Here is a 25,704-nt window from a genome sequence, read left to right on the forward strand (position 1 = left end):
CATATTGAAGTTCGAAGGTCAACCGCTGGAAAATCGTTCGATAATGTGCCATCTTCTTCAATTCGGAATAGGTATGCCCGGTCCACTCTCTTATATCGTCGAACCACTTCTTCCTCGGTCTCCCATGTGCTCTATTTCCGGTAATTTTCTCGCTAACTACTAAAACTCGCTACAGGTGACTGAAAACTAAACCTTCCTTTGTATGACGGTTGTCAACAGTTTTTGTTGGCATTTGGCCCTGCGTTTGAGATGATATCTTAAAAAAATTTCTTAATTAAATTGAAACCTTCTACAACTTTTATTCTTTAAAATCCAATAGCACTTGAGAACACCATAGCTCGTGGGAAATAGAATTTTCACGTTCTTCGTAATATTCCCTTAATCGCCTCGCACGATACGCGTGTGGAGGAGGGGTGGTGACAACAGTAATCAGAGTACCCAAGTATGAGGTTTCCTACCTGCATTAACTCATTCACGCGATCGAATAAGTTAACGTAGGTAGAAAATCTCACACGAGGCACTCTAATCTGCCATCACCACAAGGTTCGTTATTAAACGTGGCGTAACTCCAGAATAGTCAACAGTATTGTGTCATAGTGCCTTTCAGATGTCTGAACTCGTTAAAACACTGCGTAACTACTTCAATGTTCCAGGTTTTTTCATTGACTAAAATAGTATCATTATCTTTTACTGGTGTTTCCGTTATATTTTCTTACGCTTCCTAAATTAAACTTCTGTTTTCGTTTTATTATCGATTGGGATGTATAAGACGCAAGATGTAGATAAAAGTAAGTTATTATAAATATTAAAACTATCGTGATAGTATATTAAAAAGTGCCCGATAATTTTGTCATAACCAAAAAGAAAAATAGCATAAAAACTACACGAAAAAGAAATTGTGTCTTTTGTGAAGATGGTGCACTTGTATGCGTACATTTTGCAACTGCATTAATTCCACTAATGCATTCGTAAGACGCTTAGAAAGTTGTAGATTGTGATGAAACCACACACAATATAAATGTTAGGTGCACGCGTATTTTTTGTGCTGAATTTTGCGTCAATGTTAAACAATTAAGCCCGTTTTCACCGAATAGAAATATGCTTAAAAAGTATGCTTGATAAGTAAAATTTTCACGAGGCAGCCCATATGCTATGAGTTTCTTCAATCATTTATAGACTAAATTATTGCCAAAGGTTTAAACATTTTTTGTCTGGTGTTTGATATTGTTTTGGTTTTTATTAGCCCATACTGTATTTTAATTTTTCGTTATTTTAAAATTTAATAATAATAATACTGTATTTAAATTTTTACATCCGTCTGGTGTCAGTTTATGAGTTAAATAAATATATAATACTCACCGACGAATTAGTGTCGTAAGTTAAGATTACGCCTAATCGTTGTTAGCCATCATTTAAAAGTTATATACTAGCTCTCTAAGCATTACTTAAATCATAAGACATTTCTAGGTTTATTGAAAACGGGGGTTTAACAATTATGTTTGGACGATAGATTTAGACCTCTACATCTGCCTCGTTGACCTAGTACTTACTACTTGGCCGACCTGGTTCAGCTATAGATCACAAGCTCTAGGTTTAAACACCAGATCAGGCGAAAATCGTAAGGTATTAGATTTTTCTGTCAAGATTATTTTTATCATCAGCCCTAAATTATCCCTTATCCCTGCGCCTCAGAGAGCTTATGGATAATAAATACTGGATATTGAATACCGGATGGCTGCTGGATATTAAAGTGAAAGCCACACCACCGCGTCCAACATGCACGTCCTTTACATCAAGACTCTTGCTCCAATGCGCGTTTCTTGTGATTTACCCCACGCTGGAAGCAAAACACTAGGCTTTAAGGCGATCAGGCTTACCATAAATAAATATACTACGACAATACACACATCGCCATCTAGCCCCAAAGTAAGCGTAGCTTTTGTTATGGGTACTAAGATGCCTGATAAATATTTTTATGAATTATATACATAAATACTTAGAAAATACACATAAACACTCATGCTCATCACACAAACATTTTCCAGTACTGGGAATCGAACCTACGGCCTTGGGCTCAGAAAGCGGGGTCGCTGCAAACTGCGCCAATCGGCCGTCAGACCGATGTTCCTGGTTAAAGCCTGCTGAATAGCATTTAAGAGCGTGGCGATCCAAAACTGAATTCCTCCCTTGTATTAGGATGAAGCGGTGATAGCACAGTGGTTAAAACGAAAGTACGAGTAGAATGAAAAAGAGTTCCTTAGGCATAAAATAAGTAATTAAGTTACGTGTTGATGTTTATACCTAATATTTTATTTGTTTATTATGTTTAGTTTATGATTTATATATAACGTATTTATTTATAGGTATGCTTTATTGTATACGTGTAATAAATTTAGACGAACGATTGGCGCAGTGGGCAGCTTCCCTGCTTTCTGAGTTCCCACAACGGGAAAATGTTTGCGTGATGAACATTAATGTTTTTCAGTGTCTGGGTGGTATATGTATTTTATAAGTATTTATAAATATTATTCATAAATATATTCATCAGTCATCTTTGTACCCATAACACAAGCTACGCTTACTTTGGGACTACATGGCAATGTGTTCATTGTCGTAATAGTAATTTATTTATTTAAAAAATATGCTATACGCATTTGTTTTTTCATTTACCCCCGATTTGGATAAATAAATGGAGCAGATTCATCCCATAGTATGACTTTTACAATTGCTACATGATGAATTATGTGTGTATTATCGTAGTATATTTATTTATATATTATTTTATTTTTTACCCAAGTCATATAATTTTTTATCATTTTGAACTTTCATTTATTAATTTCTTGCTTCATTATGTTGCACTTTATTATAGAACCTTCCACTATATTTATTTATTTATTTACCTATATAGATACATATTCTCCTATGTACATCGTACTAATAAATCAAACAAACAAGCAAATTACGAATTGACTTTCAATAAATTGAAAGGCCGCAAAAATGATTATTGTATGTCGCTTGCCATAAATTGATACTTATTATTTGAAACGGCTTAGTGAAATATCTCCAGAGGATATCTGAGAGAAAAAAGCTTTGTAAGAGGAAATAAATTTCAATGCGCTTACAAACAACGACAATTGGACCGTTTGAAGCCAAGAAGAGGATTTTTTCGAATTCAATATTGTGATATTTGGAGCCTTCATTTTGTATGTATATTTTGTCTTTTTTGTTTTGTCAATCCGACCCGTAAAATACCTTAACCAAATTAGGAGGCTAGTTCGATTTTGCTTGTAAGAACTCAATTTGAGGGATACATCCGCTTTTGACAATACTATTTATATTATCATTATTATAAATATACTAACTTCTGCCTTCGACTTCAGAAATACGTCTAAAACTTCGCTCGTTAACAATTTTTAATCACACCACAGGAACAATTTGAGAGATTTATAGAAAGTACATGTCCTTTTCCATAGCATAGAAGACATGCATACCAAATTTCAAAGCTGTCCGCCCGGGATTAAATGTAGCCTATGTTCTTTTCCATGTCAAAGGCTACATGCATTCCAAATTTCATCCAAATCCGTTTTGCCATATTTGCGTGATTGAGTAACAAACATCCACACTTTCTCATTTATAATATTAGTATATAACCTACTTAACTAAAAAGGATTAAGTGTGTTTAACTCATTGCTGGGCACAGGACTCTTTTTTGATAGTAGAGAGGTAAGTAGAGGTAAACCTACCAGTCTGATCCAATGTGGGTTGGCGGGCTTATAACAAATATAATTACGCTATGCGATGGATTGTGATAATAATCGGGACCGACTAAGCTTGCTCTCCGAGGTACATTAGTTGGAAAATGCAAATTTTGAGAAAAATAGATAATGTACTGAGTTTTACTGACCCAAACATTTCAACGCTTCACCGAGATGGTAATAAAAGTCTAACTATAATCATGTTAAACTGCAAACTGTTCTACGAAGCCCAGAACTAGCCAAGCGAAGTAGCGATAAGGGGCGTAGGTTAAATATAAATGTCATAGCGCAAACAGGTTAGGCCCTCCACTGTGTTAGACTGCATCATCACTAACCACTAGGTGATTGCAACCAAGGTCTAACTCATAACTGAATATAAACAAATACTTTTGTTCATAAAAAAAAAAATAGAACGATAAAATCTAAATCTACATAATATATGTTGTTAAGAATGAATAAAACATATTACTCTGTGTTCCATACAAACACGAGTCACGTAAGTGGGTAGGTGGTTCACGCTCTAGTTGCGATCGTCAAAAGAGGGGTCAATGTCTTGCGGCTATAGAGCAGAACGGAAATACATTATAACCATTTGGAACAAATGTTGGCAACTTGCTTGAATGATTCATAATTTTTCTTGAACTTCTGTGGCTGCCTTTCTAAACAATTACTCTTCAATAAAAAAAAAACATTGTTCGCGCCTTTATGCCATAGGTCCATTTTGTTTAGTGGTTTCCTATGTATTCTTCACGATGCAAGATATAGAGCGTGTATGCGAAACTTTATTTCAAGATCGGGTTTGCTGTTTCTGTTATTTTTATACCACTGTGTGCTTTTTGGCTCCAGGCGTAACATATATGTAACAATTAAAAATAACAGACGTTACCATTTATAATATAATCATGGACGAAATTTTTGATAGTACGAAATTCGTACTACCAAAAATTGTTATTGTTATAATTTTCATAAGCGATTATTTATTAATAATAATTGAACGTCATCTATAAAATAAATAAATATAAATAATAAATAAACCTATTACCTAACCAAACCTATTCGGAATTGAAGGAGACGACACATCATCGTACGATTTTCCACCTGCTGACCTCCGAACTTCAATATGAAGATGCATAATAAATATACTACTACCATACACACATCGCCCTCTAGCCCCAAAGTAAGCGTAGATTATTTTTGGGGTACTAAGATGACTGATGAATATTTTACGTATAATATAAATAAATACTTATAAAATACTGATAAACACCCAGACAGAAAAACGTTCATTTTCATCACAGAAATATTTCCAGTTGTGGGAATCAAACCCACGACCTTGGACTCAGAAAGCAGGCTCGCTGCCCACTGCGCCAATCGGCCGTCACTATAGTAGTATTATCATTGAAGACTCTCACGTTAGGATCCCTCTTAAATTTAGTTTTCAGATAACGATTTTTTTATAGTAATCTGCTATATAGTCCAATATAAAACTATCAGTATCGATTTTTATGATTTCTTTTTGGTTCTTTTTCCTAGGTTTGTTCGAGATTTGCATGATATTCCAAACCATCTTTTAGATCTGTCTAAATCATGGACGAAACAGACAGTTTAGTTCAGCATAGAGATTAAAAAGTTAGATGAAAGCATCCCTTAGGAACAGATTATTTGAAAGACGTTATCATTATCATCATATCAACATATTACCGACCCACTAAAGGACACAGGTCTCCTCCCACAATAACAAGAGTTTAGGTCTCGAAGTCTGCCACGCCTGTGCCGATTGGTGAACTCCCCACGCTTTTGAGAACATCATGGAGAACTCTCAGGCATGCAGGTTCCCTCAAAACGTTGTGAGGGCAATTGATATTTAATTGCTTTGAACGCGCATTACTTACCAAAGTTAGAGGTGAATGTTGGGATTCGAACTGGGCACCGCGAAAGCGAAGCCGAAGTCCTAGCCACTGGGCTATCACCACTAAGAATTTAGGTCGGTAGGACTACTGACATTTATAGTTTGTATATTCTTGTTAAAAAAATCGGGCGTAGTTTCAAAAATATTTTTTTAAATATATTACCAACATCTTGATACATTGAATATCAAGATGTTGGTAAACAATATAGTTAGTTTAGAGAGCATTCTACTAAATTAATGGTGCGCTAATTTGGTTCGAGGATATTAAAAATCAACCTTAATTAAATGTCAAATTAAATTATAATCAACACTACAAAAACATGATAAAATTAAAAATGGCAGTAAATAAATAACCAAATCGAATCATCGAAATCAATGGGAATTTTACTGGTATATAAATACCATCAATTTATTTGAATAAGAATTAATACTGCGATACTAATATAACGGTTTGTGTAGACACAGCGATCTTATAAAAATTTTAGAACACAAACTTACTAATGCGCCACAACTGTGATAATTAGATATATTCCCTCGCAGTCTTTTTTGAAGGTATGATGAGTATTTCAATCTTGTTATTTTTGTGCAATGCATAGTTTTAAAGTATTATCAGCTGGTTCTTTCAGCGCTTGCCAAGTAATAAATTCTATAAGCAACATTTTGCTACATTGGTTTACATTATTGCAATTTTTAAAAGGATCTTCAATTTTTTTGAAAGTAAATTTTGGCTTGTTACTTCGTGATAGTTTCGCATTTTGCTTGGGGAAGAAATTGTTAAAATCAGTCCAGTACTTTCGGAGCAACCGGGTACATATTAACAAAAAAAAAGTCCTGGTTATGATATTACGCACGGAAGTAAAAATTAGATATCCAATGTGTAAGGAAAATATTTAAGGATATGTAACATCACTCAATAACCCAAAGCATAAACGTAAAAAGTTTTAGATTTTGAGGTTTATTTAAAATCGCATCCACGTGTTAATTTTTCCATTGATCTGGAGTTACGTCACAATATTTTTTATATAAAAAAAATACTATGAAAATTGTAAACGCGTAAATAAGTTTATAGCAAACGCCTGAAAACGGAACATTACCTTTTCGGTTAAATATTTTCATGTAAATAAGTTAATTTACTTATATTATTTGCAGGTATCTTGGATAAGAAAAAGAGATCTTCATATACTTACTGCTGGAATTTTAACATACACGTCTGATCAGAGGTTTCAAGTAAGTTAATACATCATACAATTTTTCAATCTCTAGTCGATGTAAAACTCTAGCTTAGTAACTCATTTGAAAACAAAATTTACTCTACGCTTCGTGCTTATTTGATTAGCAAATCTTTTGTGGTTTTGCCAACAAGTAACATACTTAAAAAAAATTAAAATGTCTTCCGATAGGCATACTTTTACCATGCTCCCCCAATAAGGAAATATAATAAACTAGCTCTTACCCGCGACTTCGTCTGCGTTTGATTTTGTTTTTAAAGTATTCAGTATCGTACCTTAAATGAGCATAGTAGTATATATATAAAACATGTGACTGTAAATTAATTATAGACAAATAATTTGCAATAAAATAAAATTGCGACTATAATTAAAGATCTATGCTATCCCATCTCTTAAGTTGGACCATACTGCTCACGGTGTGCCAATTTAATTTAAAATCGGTTAAGTAGTTTAGGAGTCCATCGCGGACAAACATCGTGACAGGAGATTTATATATATTGAGATGTATTCTATGATATTACTGTCACTACGTTACTATTGAACTTCTCAAAGATTTTATTGTACATGTGTCTGCATTAGAAAGATTTTAACATAGTAAAATATTATTGAAATTTTATAGAAGAGTGCTTGTAGCAGAAAAATATAAAATACTAATATTGCAATTTGCAATGCTATTAGCTCAATGGCCATTTCATTTTGTGACTAATATCTTAAAATAACTCTATACTTAAAATAAAACTGTATTATTGATATATTTTTAAGGCAAAAATGTATTGAATAAAATGTGTATGTGTGTATGTTAATAGATCCCATTTATTAACATCAAGTTGATCCAAGAATCCCAAATGTAAATTTTGGGTAAACTTGTAGCCATTCGTACAATTAATATCTCATTTCTAGGTTATCCGGCCAGACAAATCAGAGAACTGGACTTTGCAGATCAAGTTTCCGCAAGAAAGGGATGCTGGAATCTACGAATGCCAAGTGAACACTGAACCGAAGATGTCCTTAGCTTTTCAACTGAATGTTGTCGGTAAGTGAAAATGCAAGAATTAAAAATATTAGGCCGCGATATTCTTCGCCTTTTGACGCACCGCGTTCGATCCTCGGCATGCACTTCTAACTTTTCGGAGTTAAGTGTTCCTTGTTAGTAATTTATTATCACTTGTTTACTTTACTTTACAACGTTCGAACAATCTTAGTTAAATAATACTTACAGTCAGTAAATAATTTAAGGTTGAATTATATTTAAAACCTCTTACAATTGGATACCTACCTGTTGTTAAAACAAAATCCCCTTTTCTTGCGTTTGCTTCTAAAAGCGAATTTCTTGTTTTGTAAAGTAATACGATTTCAAATGCTTCACGTCACGTCGCACAAATTTACGTCAATACAAAATCTCATTTAGCGTATTTTCTGACACTCCATTTATTCCAACAAAATAACATACTCAATGAAAACCTTTTGTTAAGATATACTTATAAAATAAAATACAATATCAAAACATCAAAACATCAAAACAGATGGTAAGTTATAAAGAACATACAGAAAAATAAGAAAAATGTATCATTAAATGAAAGAAAGCGTAATTATAATCTCTTGCGTACATCATAATTACGTACTGGAGAAAGCTTCGTATTTTCCTGTGTGGAAAACGGAGAAAACAATTTTATCTCTAATAAGGCAGCTGGCATGAGAACTTATCAAAACTGAATTGTATAACCCTCTAGAAAGTGCAAATCTGTAAAGGAAAAAATTGAAAATATATTTAAAAAAGAAGTATTATAGTTCTATGATGAATTAAGATTTTTTTGGTATTAAGGGTATTTGGTTGACTTCTTTTCTAAAATGCATATGCTAATATGAATATTATGACTTAAATGCATTTTTTATTAAAACTGCAAGTGTAATTTTCACTAAATTACTAAATGATCTTATGATTATGTTACCTGTACCTATTCAGCTATTTAAAAATGTATTATTGTTCTGAGCTATACCATAATGAGCTTTGAAGTAATAAAAAAAGTTCAAAAACAAAAACACACTGACAGAAAGCTTTTATAATTAACGCCAGCACTCAGGTTAACCTTTTTAGAAGCACCCTTATTGTTGAATTATTTTCCTATATTTTTTTTTTCAAATTGTCCATAATTTATGGTTTATTTTCAACGCTTTATCGAGTTAATTGAACAATAATTTTATTTGTCTAACTTTTAATATGTGACCATATTACATAATAAATCAATAAAAAATGCTGACAGAGTTATAAGCAAGCCTTTTCAGGGTCCTATATCCATATGTACGAGTATTACGGATAATCATTACTTGCATTATAATGCCTTTTGTTGATTCGTTGATGTCGCATTTGACATATTTATAGAAAGAAGCTTTATAGTGGCTTGTTTTTTTAGCCTTATTTCTCACCCTATTTCATTTTTCACTTCTATTTTTCTGTTGTAAAACGTTTCCAGTGAAACAGAGAAGGTTCTGCATCCTATTATAAAATTTACTAAAATACATTACTACTGTTACTTTTTTATGGGTTCTGTGTATTCCTGAACTTTACATTCTGTCAAGTACGATATCTTACAATTTATTTATTTTCTAAATCCTGAACTAATTAATTATTAACGAATTAAATTTAGACTGCAGTATGTTCTATGGTTCTAATCGGATAGTTTTACCGACGCCTCTAACTTTAGACCAATATCTGTACTACCCACTTTCAGTAAAATCTTTCTTCTCCTTAAGTGCCGCCTTCTTTCGAAACTCGAAGCGATCACTAAGGCAACTCTGAATAAAGATTAAAGTAGATTTTTTGAAAAACTTATATTAAATGAAATACTTAACCAATTTAATGAAAACGATTATATGCACCCTAAGGAATTTTACACGCGATCGCTCAACAAGCGGCGCTAATGTTGAGTTAATACAGAATATATTTGAAGCTTCTACTGTAATTTTGTAAGTTAATCAGAATATTACAATCTATGGCATTCGGGGTACAAATCTCGATTAAATGAATTCTTATCTCAACGATAGACTTCAAAAAGTTGACGTGAATGGAAAGCGGTCTAACGGGTTATTTGTGAAAATAAGTGTCCCTGAGGGGTCTGCATCAGGACCTTTTCTGTTTCTCATTTAAATTAGTGAGCTTCCTTACCTTCCTGAGGATAGTCATGGCTGAGTTTAATTTGCTGATTTGTATCACATCAATGATGGGTTCAAGTAATATACAGTAGTATAGGGATAATGCATACGGTTGTCACTATCCGAACATGTTCCCGCAAGAATGCAGTAATTTGTAATTAATTAATTAGGGGAATAAGAGCTTTACAAATAGAAGAACTTCATTCCTTTCCAGTCCAAAGTAGTTGAACTAATGAAGCATGGCATAAATAATTATTTTATCTATAAAATTCAACAAAATTTGAAAAGCAATTGGACTGTTATAATTATTAGAAGTAAAAATAAACTTGTAGTACAGTTTAATAGGCTACATAAAATTAATAATCGTTTCAAGGAAAACTGAATTGTTTTACAAATTGACCAACCAGTTAGCTAAAAGTTTAAATAAAACGTAAACTTAAAGAAATCCCATAATGATATAAATAATTACTTAAACGATAAAAAACTGGGGTATGAAATGCTCTAACTTCATAGATGAGTATTAATGAACTGTGAGCTGGTGATTTTAATAAAATTAAACAAATTAAATTATCCTGCTAAGTTGGTTGTGGGCTCTTCTTAGACTAGGGCGCATAGAGAACCCTCATAAGCTATGCTTTAAGTTGCAATTCTTTTTACTTATATAGCGTTCATGAGTAGTACATGTTTCCATAAAATGAAATGGAAACATATATTATAACTCATTATAACAACCATTTTATAATAATGGAAACATGTATTATGCATGAATGCTATATAAGTCTATCGCTAGCACTTGCATGTGGCCTACATAGATAAAGAATATTTAACAAACTTATATTAGCATACTTTAAAACATACATTTTTAGATATTTTAATACTTTATTTGTGTTTTTGTGAGGAGTAAACATTTCAATGTCATTAGGCCAGCGAAATTAAATTTAAAAAATCCTCTATATTACTCTTTAAAAATGTTACTTTGTATAACCTTGGCTTATATCATGGCTGTGTCGTGACAATGCAAGCAATTTGTCGCGTTCTCCGTAATTAATGCTGTCTGGCGTCTTGCCGACACTCATGGCTGAGTCTTAGATTAATATCATCTAGCCTTATTTTGTTGGCTTTCTTAAAAAAAAGTAAAACCTTTTTTATTTTAAATACTCCTTTACTTTAGAAGCGTTCATATATATTTTTTTCTGTTTTGAGATGGTGGTGGAGAACTTACAGTATTTAATACTGTTACTTGAGAAAAAAATTAAAATATTTTTTTTTTTTTTTTTGCTATAATACTATACATATACAATACGCAAAAAATAATAACAATTTGAATACGCTTTACCAGCTCTTTGGTTCGATTCCCAGCTCTTCCCATAGTTAGTTATTGTCGCTTTCCATAGCCGTGGCCATCAGTTCCAGTTATTACCACTGATATTATATAACAATGCCAGCTGGTCCCCGCGGTGTCAACCAAGTTGACTAAGCGTCGTCAAGTGTTATTAAATTGGCCATGAGGATATATACACTCATAGACGTAAACTCTGTCCCTTAATTTTTCATCATACCCTACACTATGTGACCAAACAACATAAGATAGATTTATCTAGATAACATCGTCTTGACGATTATAATAACTTCATTATAAGAATTATTATTCAATGACTTAAAAGGCGTTATTGTGTGTTATCGATGAAAGGTATATAAACCTACTACTTACTCTATTTTTGACCTACTTTTAATAGTATATTGTATTTACGTATTACATTCACTTAGTCAGTAAACGATTATATTTCGCTCCGTTAATATAGTTATTGCTCAAAAGGTCTTAGCCATTGCTTCAGCATGAAATTTTTAAGTAGGTAACCAGATAAAAAAATGATAAAATTATGTAATTTTAACAAGATTGCAAGCATAAATTATGTTGGAACCATCCCACCGCAAAAACTTCCAGTCTAAATCTTACGCCTCATTGTATCCAGCAAACTTTAAGAAATTATTACAACATGAATTTTATTTTATTTTTAAGTTAACTCTTATTATTTTTTGCTATAATTTTCTTGTTACTCTATTAATCCGAATAATTATAACTTCTGACAACAAAAATTTAATCGTGACATTAATTTTGCCACTATAATTGAGTACTAGTAAAGAAGCGGGGCGCTTAATTTTTCTGCGGCCTAGAAAATTATTAAAAACTGGCTTTTGCCCGCCTACTTCGTTCGCGTTTATTACGGTTTTCAAAAAATCTCGTGGGAACAGTTTGCTTTCTTGGGGAAAACAACCTATGTTACTCTCCGTACTTTCAACTAACTCATATATCCACTGCCTTGTCCATACAAGAATATAAGAGATATATTGTGCTTATCGGTTAAAAGATATCCAAATTATTTTAATAGAAAATAGTAATTTAATACACATTTATTTGTTAAATATTCCAACAAACTTTGTACTGAAAATATGCGATACCCGCGACTTCGTCTGCGTTTGATTTTGTTTTTTGATTTTATGCATTCAATTTATAAGTCTAAAAAATTTAAAGTATTCAGTATCGCTAAGCCTTAAAATAGGGCTTTGCTGCCGTCCACTGAGGAGTTCTGTCCTCTATCTGCAACCACATTCAGATCTATACAAAGTTTGGGCAAAATTAAACACATATTATAACCTCTTTAGTACAAAAATAATTATTTAAATCGGTTATCATTTGTCGGAGTTATGGTGTAAAATCGTCAAACAATTTCATTCCCTCTCTCAAAAAAACCGAGTTTAATGTCGGGATATAAAGTATCCTATATTACTTCTAACACTTCCAAGAATGTGTGTACAAAGTTTTATGAGGATCGATTAAGTAGTTTTTACGTGAAAGCGTAACAAACAAACTTACATTTACATTTATAATATTAGTAGGGATAGGGATAGGGATAGGGATATTTTTATACCTCGATTGCTGATTGCCGTGATAAATTAAAAAAAATAAGTTTACTTATATCAAGTGATGCATAAATGAGGACGGAATTTCCTAATCATTAAAACTTCCAACCTTAATCTTGAGCCCCCATTGTTCGAAAAGTTAACGTGAACTCGCGACAACTGCAGACTGTTCGGCGACATTACACTGCGTTTTGGTTGTTCTCTTAGTAGTTTATGCTTGCCTGGCATCTTGCCTCTTTAAAGACATGAAAAATTTAAGTTTTAACCTTCCTTGTAAAAATGTAACAAAACTTTAAAAGTATTAAAGTTTTGTTACATTTTTATAATTAACAGTTTATAATTTAATATAAAATACATTCTGAATAGGCGCGTTTTTCGACCGCTTTTGTTTTCTTGGGATAAAATTTCCGTCCTTTTAACTTACTCTATACCAAAAATCAAGTCAACTGATTGCTTGGTTAGGGCATGAAGGAAGGACAAACAAAGAAACAAAGCACTTTCGCATTTATAAAGATGCCAATTTTGTTGGCATTTCAAACAAAAATAAATAAAAGGAAAATAGTCTTCTCATATCCTCTCTAAGTCTGTGGTCATATAATATGTTTGAGATTTGACCCCTGGCAGGAATTTATAATTTCTCAATTTATCTGGCCTCGTTATCCTGTTACCAGCTTAGACCCGTTACGAGATTAGAGTCAATGGCTAATGGATGATAAAAAAGTGTGTGCGTTTAACTTTTACGAGCGATCGAAGTAAAACTTTTATAATTATTTACTGATGAAAGAGTAAAATGTTCCTGGGACTCCGCCATTTCATATTATATTCTATTTAAAATTCATTAATATCACTTTCACATTTTTATAAATATTTCATTTTTTAAAATGGAATAATTGAGAGTTGGAAATTGAAGTTTAGATGAGCACTTATTATTGAATATTATAGAATGTCGCAATCGTCTGAAATTTTTTAACAATTTATTTATCACAAAAGTAATAAATAAACAAGTATATTTAGAGATTCTCAAAAAACTTTGCAAATTAAACATTTTTTTTTTAAAACGTTGAATTTTTAATGACTTTGCTATTCACAATTGATCCGTTTGAATATATTGGCAATAAATAATCCTAATTGATTATGATATTTGCCACTAGCTGGCGTATAAGTCAAGTAGCGCGGAGTATATGACATATTCTTACGACCAATCCAAATTATTATTTTTAAACAGCGGAAACTACACGGACGTCTGACGTAAGCGCTACTTCCTTTAAAGACCTCCCTCCCTAGTCGCGCCTAAAGAAGTTTTACTACAAAAAACATTTAATATTTTAAATATTCTCATTGTTGTTTTTCCAATTGTGGCAGCTGACTTTTATTAACCAAAATGCCACCCCCTGTAATCTATTATCCGGGGTCATGCCCAATCCCCATTCATGCAAGATTCTGCCTTTAAAACTTGCCGTTTCCAGTTTTATTTTACAAATTAAAAAGGTTTGTCGTCGTGGCAAACAATTGCATCTTAATAGTAACATTACGATGCAAATTTTATTCGCGACTTTAGTTGTTAATGCTTTTCTAATGTCTTCCCTGTTTGATTAAGTTAAATTGTTTACTTTATATTAAAAATATATATATATTCAATTTGTTACTCGTAGACTGAGAAACAGAACAGTTGCTAAAGCTTTTGGAGTAAATTAACAACTTTTGACCCTATGAAACGACTCAGAGATGATCAAAATCATCGTATACTTGATATAACTAAGAAAAGATACATATGGGAACAATATTATGTCTGTCATTCTTTGCCCACGATTCTCGAACTATCAAAAGTTACCGAAAGATGAGTCGTTTGTTGCAGAGGCACCACGAGAAAAACAATGAGTCCACTTTAAACCTACTGCAACTGTACTAGGTTTAACAAAATAGTCACATTACATAAGTTTCAAAGTAACTTTTAAGTCCTTCAACTTGCAAATTTAAAGAATCTTCTTTAATTAGAAAATCTATCACAACATACAGTAAATAAATAAATAAATAAATAAATAAATAAATAAATAAATATACTACAACAATACACACATCGCCACCTAGCCCCAAAGTAAGCGTTGCTTGTGTTATGGGTACTAAGATAACTGATGAATATTTTTATGAATTATATATACATAAATACTTAGAATATACATATAAACACCCAGACACTGAAAAACACTTATGCTCATCACACAAACATTTTCCAGCTGTGGGAATCGAACCCACGGCCTTGGACTCAGAAAGCAGGGTCGCTGCCAACTGCGCCAGTCGGCCGTCAAAAACTACTTGTACCTGAGTAGGCGCGGATTTTTTGTCAATACTCTGTCGACGTATCAACTTTAGTCATAGTTCAAGCATACAAAATTCAAAAAAAAATCAAAATTCAAAATTCATTTATTTCAAGTAGGCCTAATACAAGCACTTTTGAAACGTCAAGTCTGTCCGTGTGTAGTGACTCTACCACCGGTTCGGAAGGCAGATTCTACCGAGAAGAAGCCGGCAAGAAACTCAGCAGTTGCTCTTTTCCAACATCAAAAATTTACATTTTATATTTTAACATTCATTTTTCTATCTTGTGAGAGATGAAAGCGGAGCCGGATGCTTCCAAGCAACCTTGTCATTAAGAAACTCATCAATTGTATAATAACCTCGCTGTAATAAATGTGTTTTAACACATTCTTTAAACTTATGGATTGGTAGGTCCAAAATTACCTTAGGAATCATATTATAAAAGCGTATACTCAATCCCACAAATGACTTCTGCACCTTTCGCAGACGATATGCAGATGTCACTAATTTATGACCATTTCTTGTAAGTCGACTGTTTATATCCACTTTTTGTTTATAAAGACTAATATGTTGTCTTACAAATACTATATTGTTATAAAAATATTGTGAGGCTACCGTAAGTATACCAATTTCTTTAAATTTTTCACGGAGGGATTCACGTGATTTAAGTTTATATATTGACCGTACAGCTCTTTTCTGCAATATGAATATAGTTTCAATATCAGCAGCTTTGCCCCATAATAAGATCCCGTAAGACATCACACTATGAAAGTACGCGAAGTAAACAAGTCTTGCTGTTTCTACGTCAGTAATCTGTCTAATTTTCCTGACGGCGTAGGCAGCCGAGCTTAGTTTACCTGCTAGTGTATCTATATGGGTACCCCACTGAAGCTTACAATCCAAGGTCATGCCCAGAAAAACTGTGGAATCTTCCATTTTTAGTGATTCTCCATTTATTATTATATTTTTATTAACTTTCTTTACATTTGGTAAAATAAATTCCACACACTTAGTTTTTTTTTGCATTTAAAAGTAAATTATTGACAGTAAACCAGTGCGACACATGCGACATAGCACGGCTTACATCGTCAGAGTTGTCTCTACCTCTATCAGTTTTAAAAATTAGAGATGTATCATCAGCAAACAGTACAATGTCACAGGTTTCACTGACATGGTGTGGTAGATCATTTATATACACCAAAAATAGAATGGGACCCAAGATTGAACCCTGTGGGACACCCATTGACGTAGCCGACCCCTGCGACTTAATGTCTTTTATGCAAACCCTTTGGGTTCTGTCACTGAGATAAGAGGCAACCAAATTTAGTGCAACGTTTTTGATACCATAATGGGCTAGTTTAAGAAGCAAGGTTTTATGATCGACACAATCGAATGCTTTGGATAGATCACAAAAAACACCAATGGCATTCTGCGAACGTTCCCAGGCATCGTACACATGTTTTAAAAGTTTAGCGCCTGCATCCGTGGTGCTACGACCTTTAGTAAAACCGTACTGCTCCGGATGTAGTAAGTTATTTACATTGAAGTGATTCAAAAGTTGATTTAATATAATTTTTTCAAAGACCTTACTAAGAGCTGGTAAGATTGAAATGGGTCTGTAATTGTTAATGTCGTTTTTATTGCCAGATTTAAATAGAGGTATAAGTTTACTATGTTTCATTAAATTTGGAAAAGTACCTCTATCAACACATTCATTAAAAAGTATGGCTATGTAAGGGGCAATAACGTCTATAATGTTAGATATTACCATTACAGACATACCCCATAAATCACCGGTTTTTTTCTGTTTCAACAACTTAAAATTCTTTATTATATCATATGCAGATATATGTTTAAAATTAAATAAAACGTTGCACTCATTAACGTTGTTCCTCAATAAACTCTGACCTGCAGTAGGTGAAGAATTAAGTGAATCAGTCAACAAAATAGGAACACTCTGAAAAAAGTTTTCAAAGGTACTTGCAACCTCACTGTCAGCGGTAACTTTATTATCATTAATAATTAATTCAAAGTTTACGTTGCGAGATTTAGCTTTCCCAGTTTCATTATTAACAATTTTCCAGGTTGTTTGTACTTTGTTATCCGATTTTATGATTTGATCCTTAAAGTATAGCGACTTAGCATGAAAGCAAACGTTCTTAAACGTTTTAGAGTACATTTTTACGTGTTGTAGGAAAGCTGGAGTATGGTTATATTGTTTTTCACCATAGAGCTCATACAAATTATCTCTACTTTTGTATATGCCAATAGTTGCCCAATCGCTAAACTTTATTTTTTTATTGAAATCTATATGTTTGAAATTGAATATTTTGTTAAATTCATTTTCTATAATATTAAAGAGCGTACCATAAATGCTGTCAGGATGACCGTTCTTAAAGACAAGGGCAGGAATTTTGGATGATATTTCACCTTTGAATCGCGTCAATTTGCTCTTAGTTATCGGCCTACACTTGACGATATGTTTATCTTTGTTTATATTATTCAAAACAGTAATTTGTTGGCCACAATGATCTGATCTTAAGTTGGTTATTATCGATTTACCTAAGATATCACAGTTGAGAAAAATATTATCTAAACACGATGCTGAGGTTGCTGTGATTCTAGTAGGTTCACTAAAAGCATAATTTAAATTAAAACATTTAAATAAGTTTAGCAACCTAGTCGTAGTTGCATTACTAAGTAAAATATCAACATTAAAATCCCCGCATACTATTGCTTTTTTTGTGGATACAGACAATCGCTTAAGCACATCTTCCATTACATCCTCAAAAAGGCTAAAATCACCTGAGGGGGGACGATATACACACACTATTATAAATCGCTCCAGCTCCACACAAGATAGTTCTACAGTGCGTTCAACAGAAAGACTAACTATGTCTTTTCGCTCCTTACAAGTTATATTATTGTGTACAAAAATTAAGGACCCACCATGAATTGCAGTCCTTCTGAAGAACACACTTGACATTTTGAAATTCCTTAAGATAACTGCTGGATGTGCACCAGTGAGCCAATGCTCAGTAATACACAGAATGTGTATATTGAGTTTTTCCACAAACAGTTCTATTTCAATTTCTTTGCCGGTTAAGCTCTGTATATTTTGATGTACAATGTTCATATTGGAGAGCTTCTCCATTGTCTGGCTATCTAGTTTAAATAATTATAAGAAATTTTCTTAGTACTTGAACAAGTACTTGGGTCATTATCAGAAATATTGGTACCTAAAGTACAATTTGTAAAGTTGTCAATAGACTTAGTTACAACACTTGTAACTGTATCATTTAAATTGTAAGCTAATAATGAGGCTATATGTTGCTTACATTTTTTTGACAGATAAAAAGTATCCCTAGTCAATAACAGTGGTGAAATAAATTTATTCACATCAAAATAAAAACTGCCTCACTATGACGGCATGTCAAGTTATAAATTAATAAATTTAAATTATAAATTTGCTTATTTCGCTTAGAACTAAGTGTGCCACAGTACGGAAAGGCACACATAACAAATCTACATTTAGATTTTTCATGCAAAGCCAGCAATTTTTCTACACATCTTATAATTTGTGTCTTTTTTACATTTAAGCTGTCTCCTAACAAAAATATAACATTTTTATTTACATCTAAACTGTCTATGTTCAAACTATCAATAAGATAGTCTAAATTAGCCCCCGGTGAACATCTATTAGTCACTGAGTGATCTAGGTAACAGTTCATAATAGGACCAAAACCTTTACCTAGCTTGTCTGAAATTACTAAAGTGTGTTTTTTATGCTTACTTGATAAATTATAATCTAAGGATGTAGTGACAGGAATAATACTTTCACACTGCTCTTGGCAGGTCTCTAGCTTATTAGAGGACAAAATACTACTACTTAAGTCTAGGTTAGCCGTAGGTATATCTTGAGAACATTGACATTTATTTGCCAATGACTCAAAACGAGCCATATTGTAGGTACCTAGAGCTAACAACTCATCAGCTGCCAGAATTTGTTCATCAATCTGCTTTTTTGACAGCTCATATTTAATAGTCATAGTTTTAAGTGAGTCTTCCAGCTGTTGAATAACATCATTTAAGGTTTGGATTTCACTCTCATATTTTTCCCTGCTACTTTGAAAAGAAAGAGAAAAGGTATTTAACTTATTTAACAAAACTGAACGTTCTTTTCTTAGTATCAGGTTTTCACTGCTTTTCTTCTGGTTTTTTACTAATTTTTGAGTTTTTCTTATTATTTTACTAATTCTAATGTATTTTTTTATTTTATTGTGGCTATTTAAAAAGGGGAGATCTATTTGAGGCTTGGTTTTTTTAACACAAGGGCTATCACAAGTCAGATCGATGCACACTGGCATTGTTGAGGATGAAGTAAGTAGTTCATCATACAAGTTATTTGTTGATTGCATTTCAACATTTTGTAATTGTGACTGAAGGTCATCAATAGTTTTATGTGCGCTACATAATTCACCCTCCAACATAGTAATTCTTCCTAAAGCTTCATCATAAGTAGATATGCATTGGTTAAAAGAATGCACTGCCTCCTGGAGTTGGTTGCGCTCCTCTAAGACCAGAGTGTGAGCGCTATGTAGCTCAGCTAGTTCACCCTTTAGCTGGGAGTTCTTGGCAATAATTGATCTCAGTTCCACTTCACTGTCATCTTGTTCCCTCATTAAATCAGCATTTAGTTGTTTCAGTGACTTTAGTTCACTGAGGGCATTTTTAAGTTTTAATTGCTCTTGCAATGCAGCCGCTCTTCTGGTTAGCATTGTTGGCACCATTTCATAGCACTTCGCCCTGAAACACAGCAAACAATATATGTGAGTGAAGGAAATTAGATAACCTACAGAAGAAAGAGAAAAGGATCAAAAATATATGTATATATATTATGAAAAAGTTATAGGAAATAGAGATAAATACTAAGGAATATTACAGATAGTATACTAGGAAATACAATAACATACTAATTAGGGATATCTTTAAGTGATAGAAATAGCAATTTTAGCAAAGAAAACTTTGAATCACAACTTGTAAAATAAGGTTTATTTGGTTGTGTATTTTTGTCTGAGACAGTTTATTAAGTGGTGACAGTATTACAGCCTAATCAAATTAACACATTTAATTACATGTAACATTAAGAAACTGAAGTTAGAATTAATTTTATTACTTAAATACTTTATTACTGCGTTTAGCATTATGCAAAAGCTATAGTAACTCATAATTAAAACTTCCGGTCTTAATCTTGAACCTCATTGTTCGGAAAACTGTCGCAAACTTGCGCCAATTGCAGTCTAACCGGCGACACTACGTTGCAATTTGCTCCCTTCTTCAGTAAGTATTTAAAGTTCGCCTGGAATCTTCTCTTATAGAAAAAATGTCATCGCGCCAAGCGATCTGTGAAATTTTCAAGCTCTAAATAAATGTCATTCTTAAACTTCTAAATAATAAGAATTGTGATTTAATTAATAAAAAACTTATGTATTTATTTTTTAAAGGAACAATAACAATTCATTCACAATAGTAGTAGGAAATGTTTGATATTATCATTTATAGACGATGACACTATTTTACTAAAAAATGACCGATAAGTATTTTAAGAATACAATTTAAAAACATTACAAACATACAATACAAATTTTAATAAAACACAACTTTTTTACAAATAGTTTCCAAATATAGTATTCATGAACAATGACTCTTACACTTGAATGGTTTGTAGTTTTATTTTCCAATACAATTTGCGTTGATTTCCATAGGATCGCCGCATTAGATTCTTACTTAGTAACATTGGGACCACCCCTATCGTACTATTTTTCAATACATTTTAAAATGGGGCGACGGTTGACAGACAATTATGTGAACAAACATAAAAATATATATATACATAATTTTACGAACGACGGTATATATGAAGTAACTCAAAGTAGTACCTAAAGTCAAACATACAACACAGAACCTCCTCTGTCAGTTAAAAACGTAATAAGGTTTTAATATTGAAACTAAACGATACAAGAGAAAACCAATTCACTTTTTCTTCGACTTGGATTACTCAGCACTCACTGGCTATCAACTTGAGATAAGTATAGAAATTCGCAAGGAAAACTTATGTATGCCATTGATATACAAAAAATTAACATTGAATTTTGAAATTTAAGCTTACCAGTTTGCTTTCAGTATTATTTATTGTATCTACCTACTAAACATGGCAAAGCATCCACTAAGAAAATCGTTGTAATAGAGATAATTTAAAGAAGATAGCAAGCCGATTTGAGTATTTTTCATCGCTGTTACATACAATTCGCATCACTGTAAAAAAGAATTCATTTTAGAATTTCAATAATACATACGAGACATCCTACTATTTCAATAGTTTGTATGAAATAAACCACAAGTATAACAGTAGTCCTTCGCATATACTAGATGTGCCCTGCGTCTTCGCCCGAGTTAATTACGGGTCGCTGCGTACTGCTACATAAATAAATCAGATACCAAACGTAAAGTTTTTTCAATCGCACTGAAAGTACCGAATGTACAAACCTATGATATTAAGTACAGATAATATTTTAACATATTTAAATAAACGACTGAGGTGGACGTAAACAATGCAAATCGCGAGTGCTCGTCCCAAGGCCCTACTCCCGTTTTTAAAATACTTTGAGTTCCCTACATATGTAAATGCCTGCATTAATAATGTTTATTGACGTGACAACGTCTTATAATTTGATGGAGCCGGCTGCACGAAAAAACATGACGTATGCGGCGTTACCTCGCTCTGAGGCGTTCCGTTCAAGGCTTGAAGTGCAAACAAGAGCGCGGAACGAGCGACAAAGAGGCACAGTCGGTCTCCGCGTTCGACATCGGTCTCTCTCCTTCTTGAGTGAGCGATGCGTCCGCGTGGACAGCTTCTATACAATAATACATTTACATGTTTCCGGCAAGGATGAAGTGCAGGGAAAAGTGAATGTGGTGTCAATTGTTTAAAGCAACGATAATATCTATCAAACAAATAAAATTAAAATTTTCTTTTGAAAAATGCAATCATTCCAGCAGTATTTTCTTACGACGTTGTTACGTTCAAATATCGTCAGTAAGCCGACTTTACAGACAACCAATTTTATTTTATTTTATTAATTATCGTCTCAAGTGAGAGGTTTGCTGCTGTCTGCTGAGGATTTCTCCAATCATATTCCTCAGATCTACATGAAATTTTAGTAAAACTAAACTAATAGTATAGCCTATCCAGTACATAAATAATTATATAAATCGGTTATCATTCAAATGATGTTAGTTTCATCCCCTCTCCCAAAGGAACTGAACTGAATTTCGGCATAAAAAGTATCCTATGTTCTACCTCGTAGTATGACCTCAAATCGTTCGAAGTTTAATTTGAATTTATTCAGTAGTTTCAGCCTGATGCGCGGCCCAGATAGGTACAGAAAGACAGACGTTACAGTTTTATCATAAGTATAAGTAAATAAAGATAGGGGAGTTATGCATAGACATTATATTTTCGATACTTTACTAAGAGTTTGTGGATTCTTATTTTTTTATCAATGTAATACGTAGTAAGTAATAAAGGCACTGGAAAGATTTAATCTTTTAATCAAACAGTCAATGGGGTCGCGTGAATAAGCACAGATTTAATCTCGACTTTGTTTCAACGTATTATTAACCTTATATCTTGCCTATTCATGTTTTACGAGATTAAGGTGCAGGTTTTACGAGGTTTTTTCTTACTTTATTATTCACTTACTGTTTTAAGGTTCGGTACAAAAATGGTAAAAAAACCCGTCTAATCATCTCGTCTGTATGTCTTACGATTGAATTAAATATCTGTTTACTAGAAACTGTAATTTGCAAGAGTAATATATTAATACTTGTGTCTAACTTTGGTAACAATTTAAGAAACATATCATATCATTTTCATTTTTGGAGCCTAAACTGGCAATAAAAGTTTTAAAATAGGGTTATAAGAGTAAAGAGCACATCATAATAATCAAGAAAGTGCTTCATTTATTTGAACATATAATTTGTGAGTAATCATTAATAAACTACAATATCCCGTCCCATTTTGGAAAAGTATTTTAAGAAAATCAAAAAATTAATTAGTGCAATGCGTTTTTGTTTGGGAAATCACCGACTTGCTTTCGATCACAAATGATTAATACGACTCCTGATATACCGAACCCTCGGCGTATTAGTATACTCCTGTATTTTAATTATTCCAATACCTTTTTAAGTATTCATAGTGCCTATTTTACCTTGCCATAAAAGTTTTACGTGCTTTACGATACGACGTACGATGTTTTACGTTATTTTATAAGGCCTTAAACCTTGTAAGGCATATTTGCCTACTTTTTCCCATGATTTTATTAGTTTCGATAACCCTTGTAGAGTAGTTATAGTAGTGTGTGTACTTGCATCATAAGCAAAATATACTTGGTCTTGTTTTAACAATGCATTGTTGATTACCATTCATGTTAAGCACAAAGTTATATAACAGCTTATATATTTTACTCATTATTATACTACCTACTCCAATACCTACTTTAATATATATCTTTCTCTTTCTCTGCTCGGTATATTTTTATTTACGCAAAATATGCTTTTACTTAGCAAACGAACTATTATAATTTTGGTTACCTACCCATATGCTCTTCGTAGTTGTTATCAAACAATGAAAAGTGTTTTTACCTACACTTTGAGGAAATATTAATTTTATTAATCAGAAATTATAGACTTGTAGTCTACAACTTCTTTGAAACTTTTATTTTACCAACTAAATTAGTATAAAAGTTTAAAAACTCATTGTTTACGAACACACTTTACGAATAACTAGTTTCTCAAATCATAACAATTCAATCAAATGACAAAAAATGATAAAACTAAGAAAAAGCTGGTAACTTATTCAATCAGTGACAAAAAAAGGTGACCGGTAGGCGGTAAAGTAAGTAATACAAGAGAAAACCAATTTCGTCTCATCCCAACTAAGATTGCTCAGTGCCAGTCTCACTGGTTATCGACTTAGGGGTATTACTAAAAGGCACAAGAAAAACACCCTTAAAGCCACTAGGAAAATAACGATATTGGGTCACACTGTTGACAAACGGCTCGACATATTCTTGTATAAAACCAGATGAAGTTACAGTTTTATAAAAAATCTTACAAGGCCAGGCCTTCCTTAACATAATGTTAAGGAATTAGGTATTAAACATGAAATAACGCGAATTTTTTGGCCTAATTGGACGCTCTATAGAGGTAAGTCAAAACGAGAAAGCAATATTAGAATGACAAGAATTTTCTTCTGGTGTTAACATCTAATTCTAGGTTGCCTGGCAGATATGTCTATTAAGCTATAAGACCGCCTTTTGTATACTACTTCTTTCTTCATGTTTCTTTTAGGAATTTTTCATGTGGTGTAGAAATGAAGTGCTATAATAATAATGTTTTTTAATACAAATAACATTTCAAATAGTTAATTGGATTTCAGTATAACATTACATTTCCGGCAAGCCGTACTTTTCCTTTAGAAAATAGGTCTAGTAATAAGGCATTGTCGAACGAGTGGAAAGAAATACTATTGCATTAAAACATCTGCTTCATCAAGGGAAACTATGCTACGTCCCATATTTAATACGTGCTTACTTGCGTAATAGTTACTAATTTACGTTTGGCAGCGGAATCTCTGCCTTACATCCCCTGCCCCGCCGTTACTTTAACCGTTGCTAGGCCCAGGAACAGCGAGGCCACTGTGGTCTAGGGGCTGTAGCTTTTTTGTACTTCCCATCAAAGCTATGTCCAATAATATAATGACCATGCATGGCAGGCAGGTTAGTGATCGCCGATCTTGACCGCTCGCACCGATGTCACTGCTGCCCGGCACCAGTCTCTGCCATTTGTTGAGTCTAAATCTTCGTCGGTACAAGTCAGCGTGCGCAGCGCAGCGTGCACAGCAGCGTGTACAACGAGCAATTTGGGTGGCTGACTCGTACTAGCCTCACCATTTACACCCCATCAGCGTACCTGTATTAATACTACTTTTGGATTATGTATTTTTATGTCATATTTGCCCAATAATGCGAAAGTTTGATTTAAGCAAGTTTAATTTAAGCAATGTTGTCGCACTTCTGGTTACCGTTGTTCCGAACGGAAACGGTGACACGGTGGTTTGGTGATAATAAATGTGAATAACACATGACGTAGTCTCTTTTAGCAATTTAATAATCGCATGCTTTAAACGGTGAAGGAAAACATCGTGAGGAAACTTGCATGCCTAAAAGTTCTCCATAATGTTCTCAACGACGTGTGAAGTCTACCCACCCGCACTTGGCCAGCGTGGTACATTACGGCCTCAATACTTCTCATGCTGAGAGAAGACCTTTGCCCAGTAGTGGACCGGTAATGGTTGATGATG

The 25,704-nt window shown here is 33.1% G+C and overlaps 1 protein-coding gene across 2 annotated transcripts in view; it reads left to right on the top strand.

Annotated features, from left to right (window-relative positions):
* Positions 1-25,704, top strand: part of LOC120626688 (zwei Ig domain protein zig-8-like) — a 194,139-nt gene that overhangs the window by 159,811 nt on the left and 8,624 nt on the right. For both annotated transcript variants that reach the window (XM_039894309.1, XM_039894318.1), the window contains exons 4-5: positions 6,814-6,891; positions 7,794-7,926. In XM_039894309.1, the coding sequence (XP_039750243.1) occupies positions 6,814-6,891; positions 7,794-7,926 (211 nt within the window). The remainder of the gene's footprint in view (positions 1-6,813; positions 6,892-7,793; positions 7,927-25,704) is intronic.

This window comes from Pararge aegeria, chromosome 1 (assembly GCF_905163445.1).
Source record: "Pararge aegeria chromosome 1, ilParAegt1.1, whole genome shotgun sequence".
In the NCBI taxonomy this organism is placed as follows: Eukaryota; Metazoa; Arthropoda; class Insecta; order Lepidoptera; family Nymphalidae; genus Pararge; species Pararge aegeria.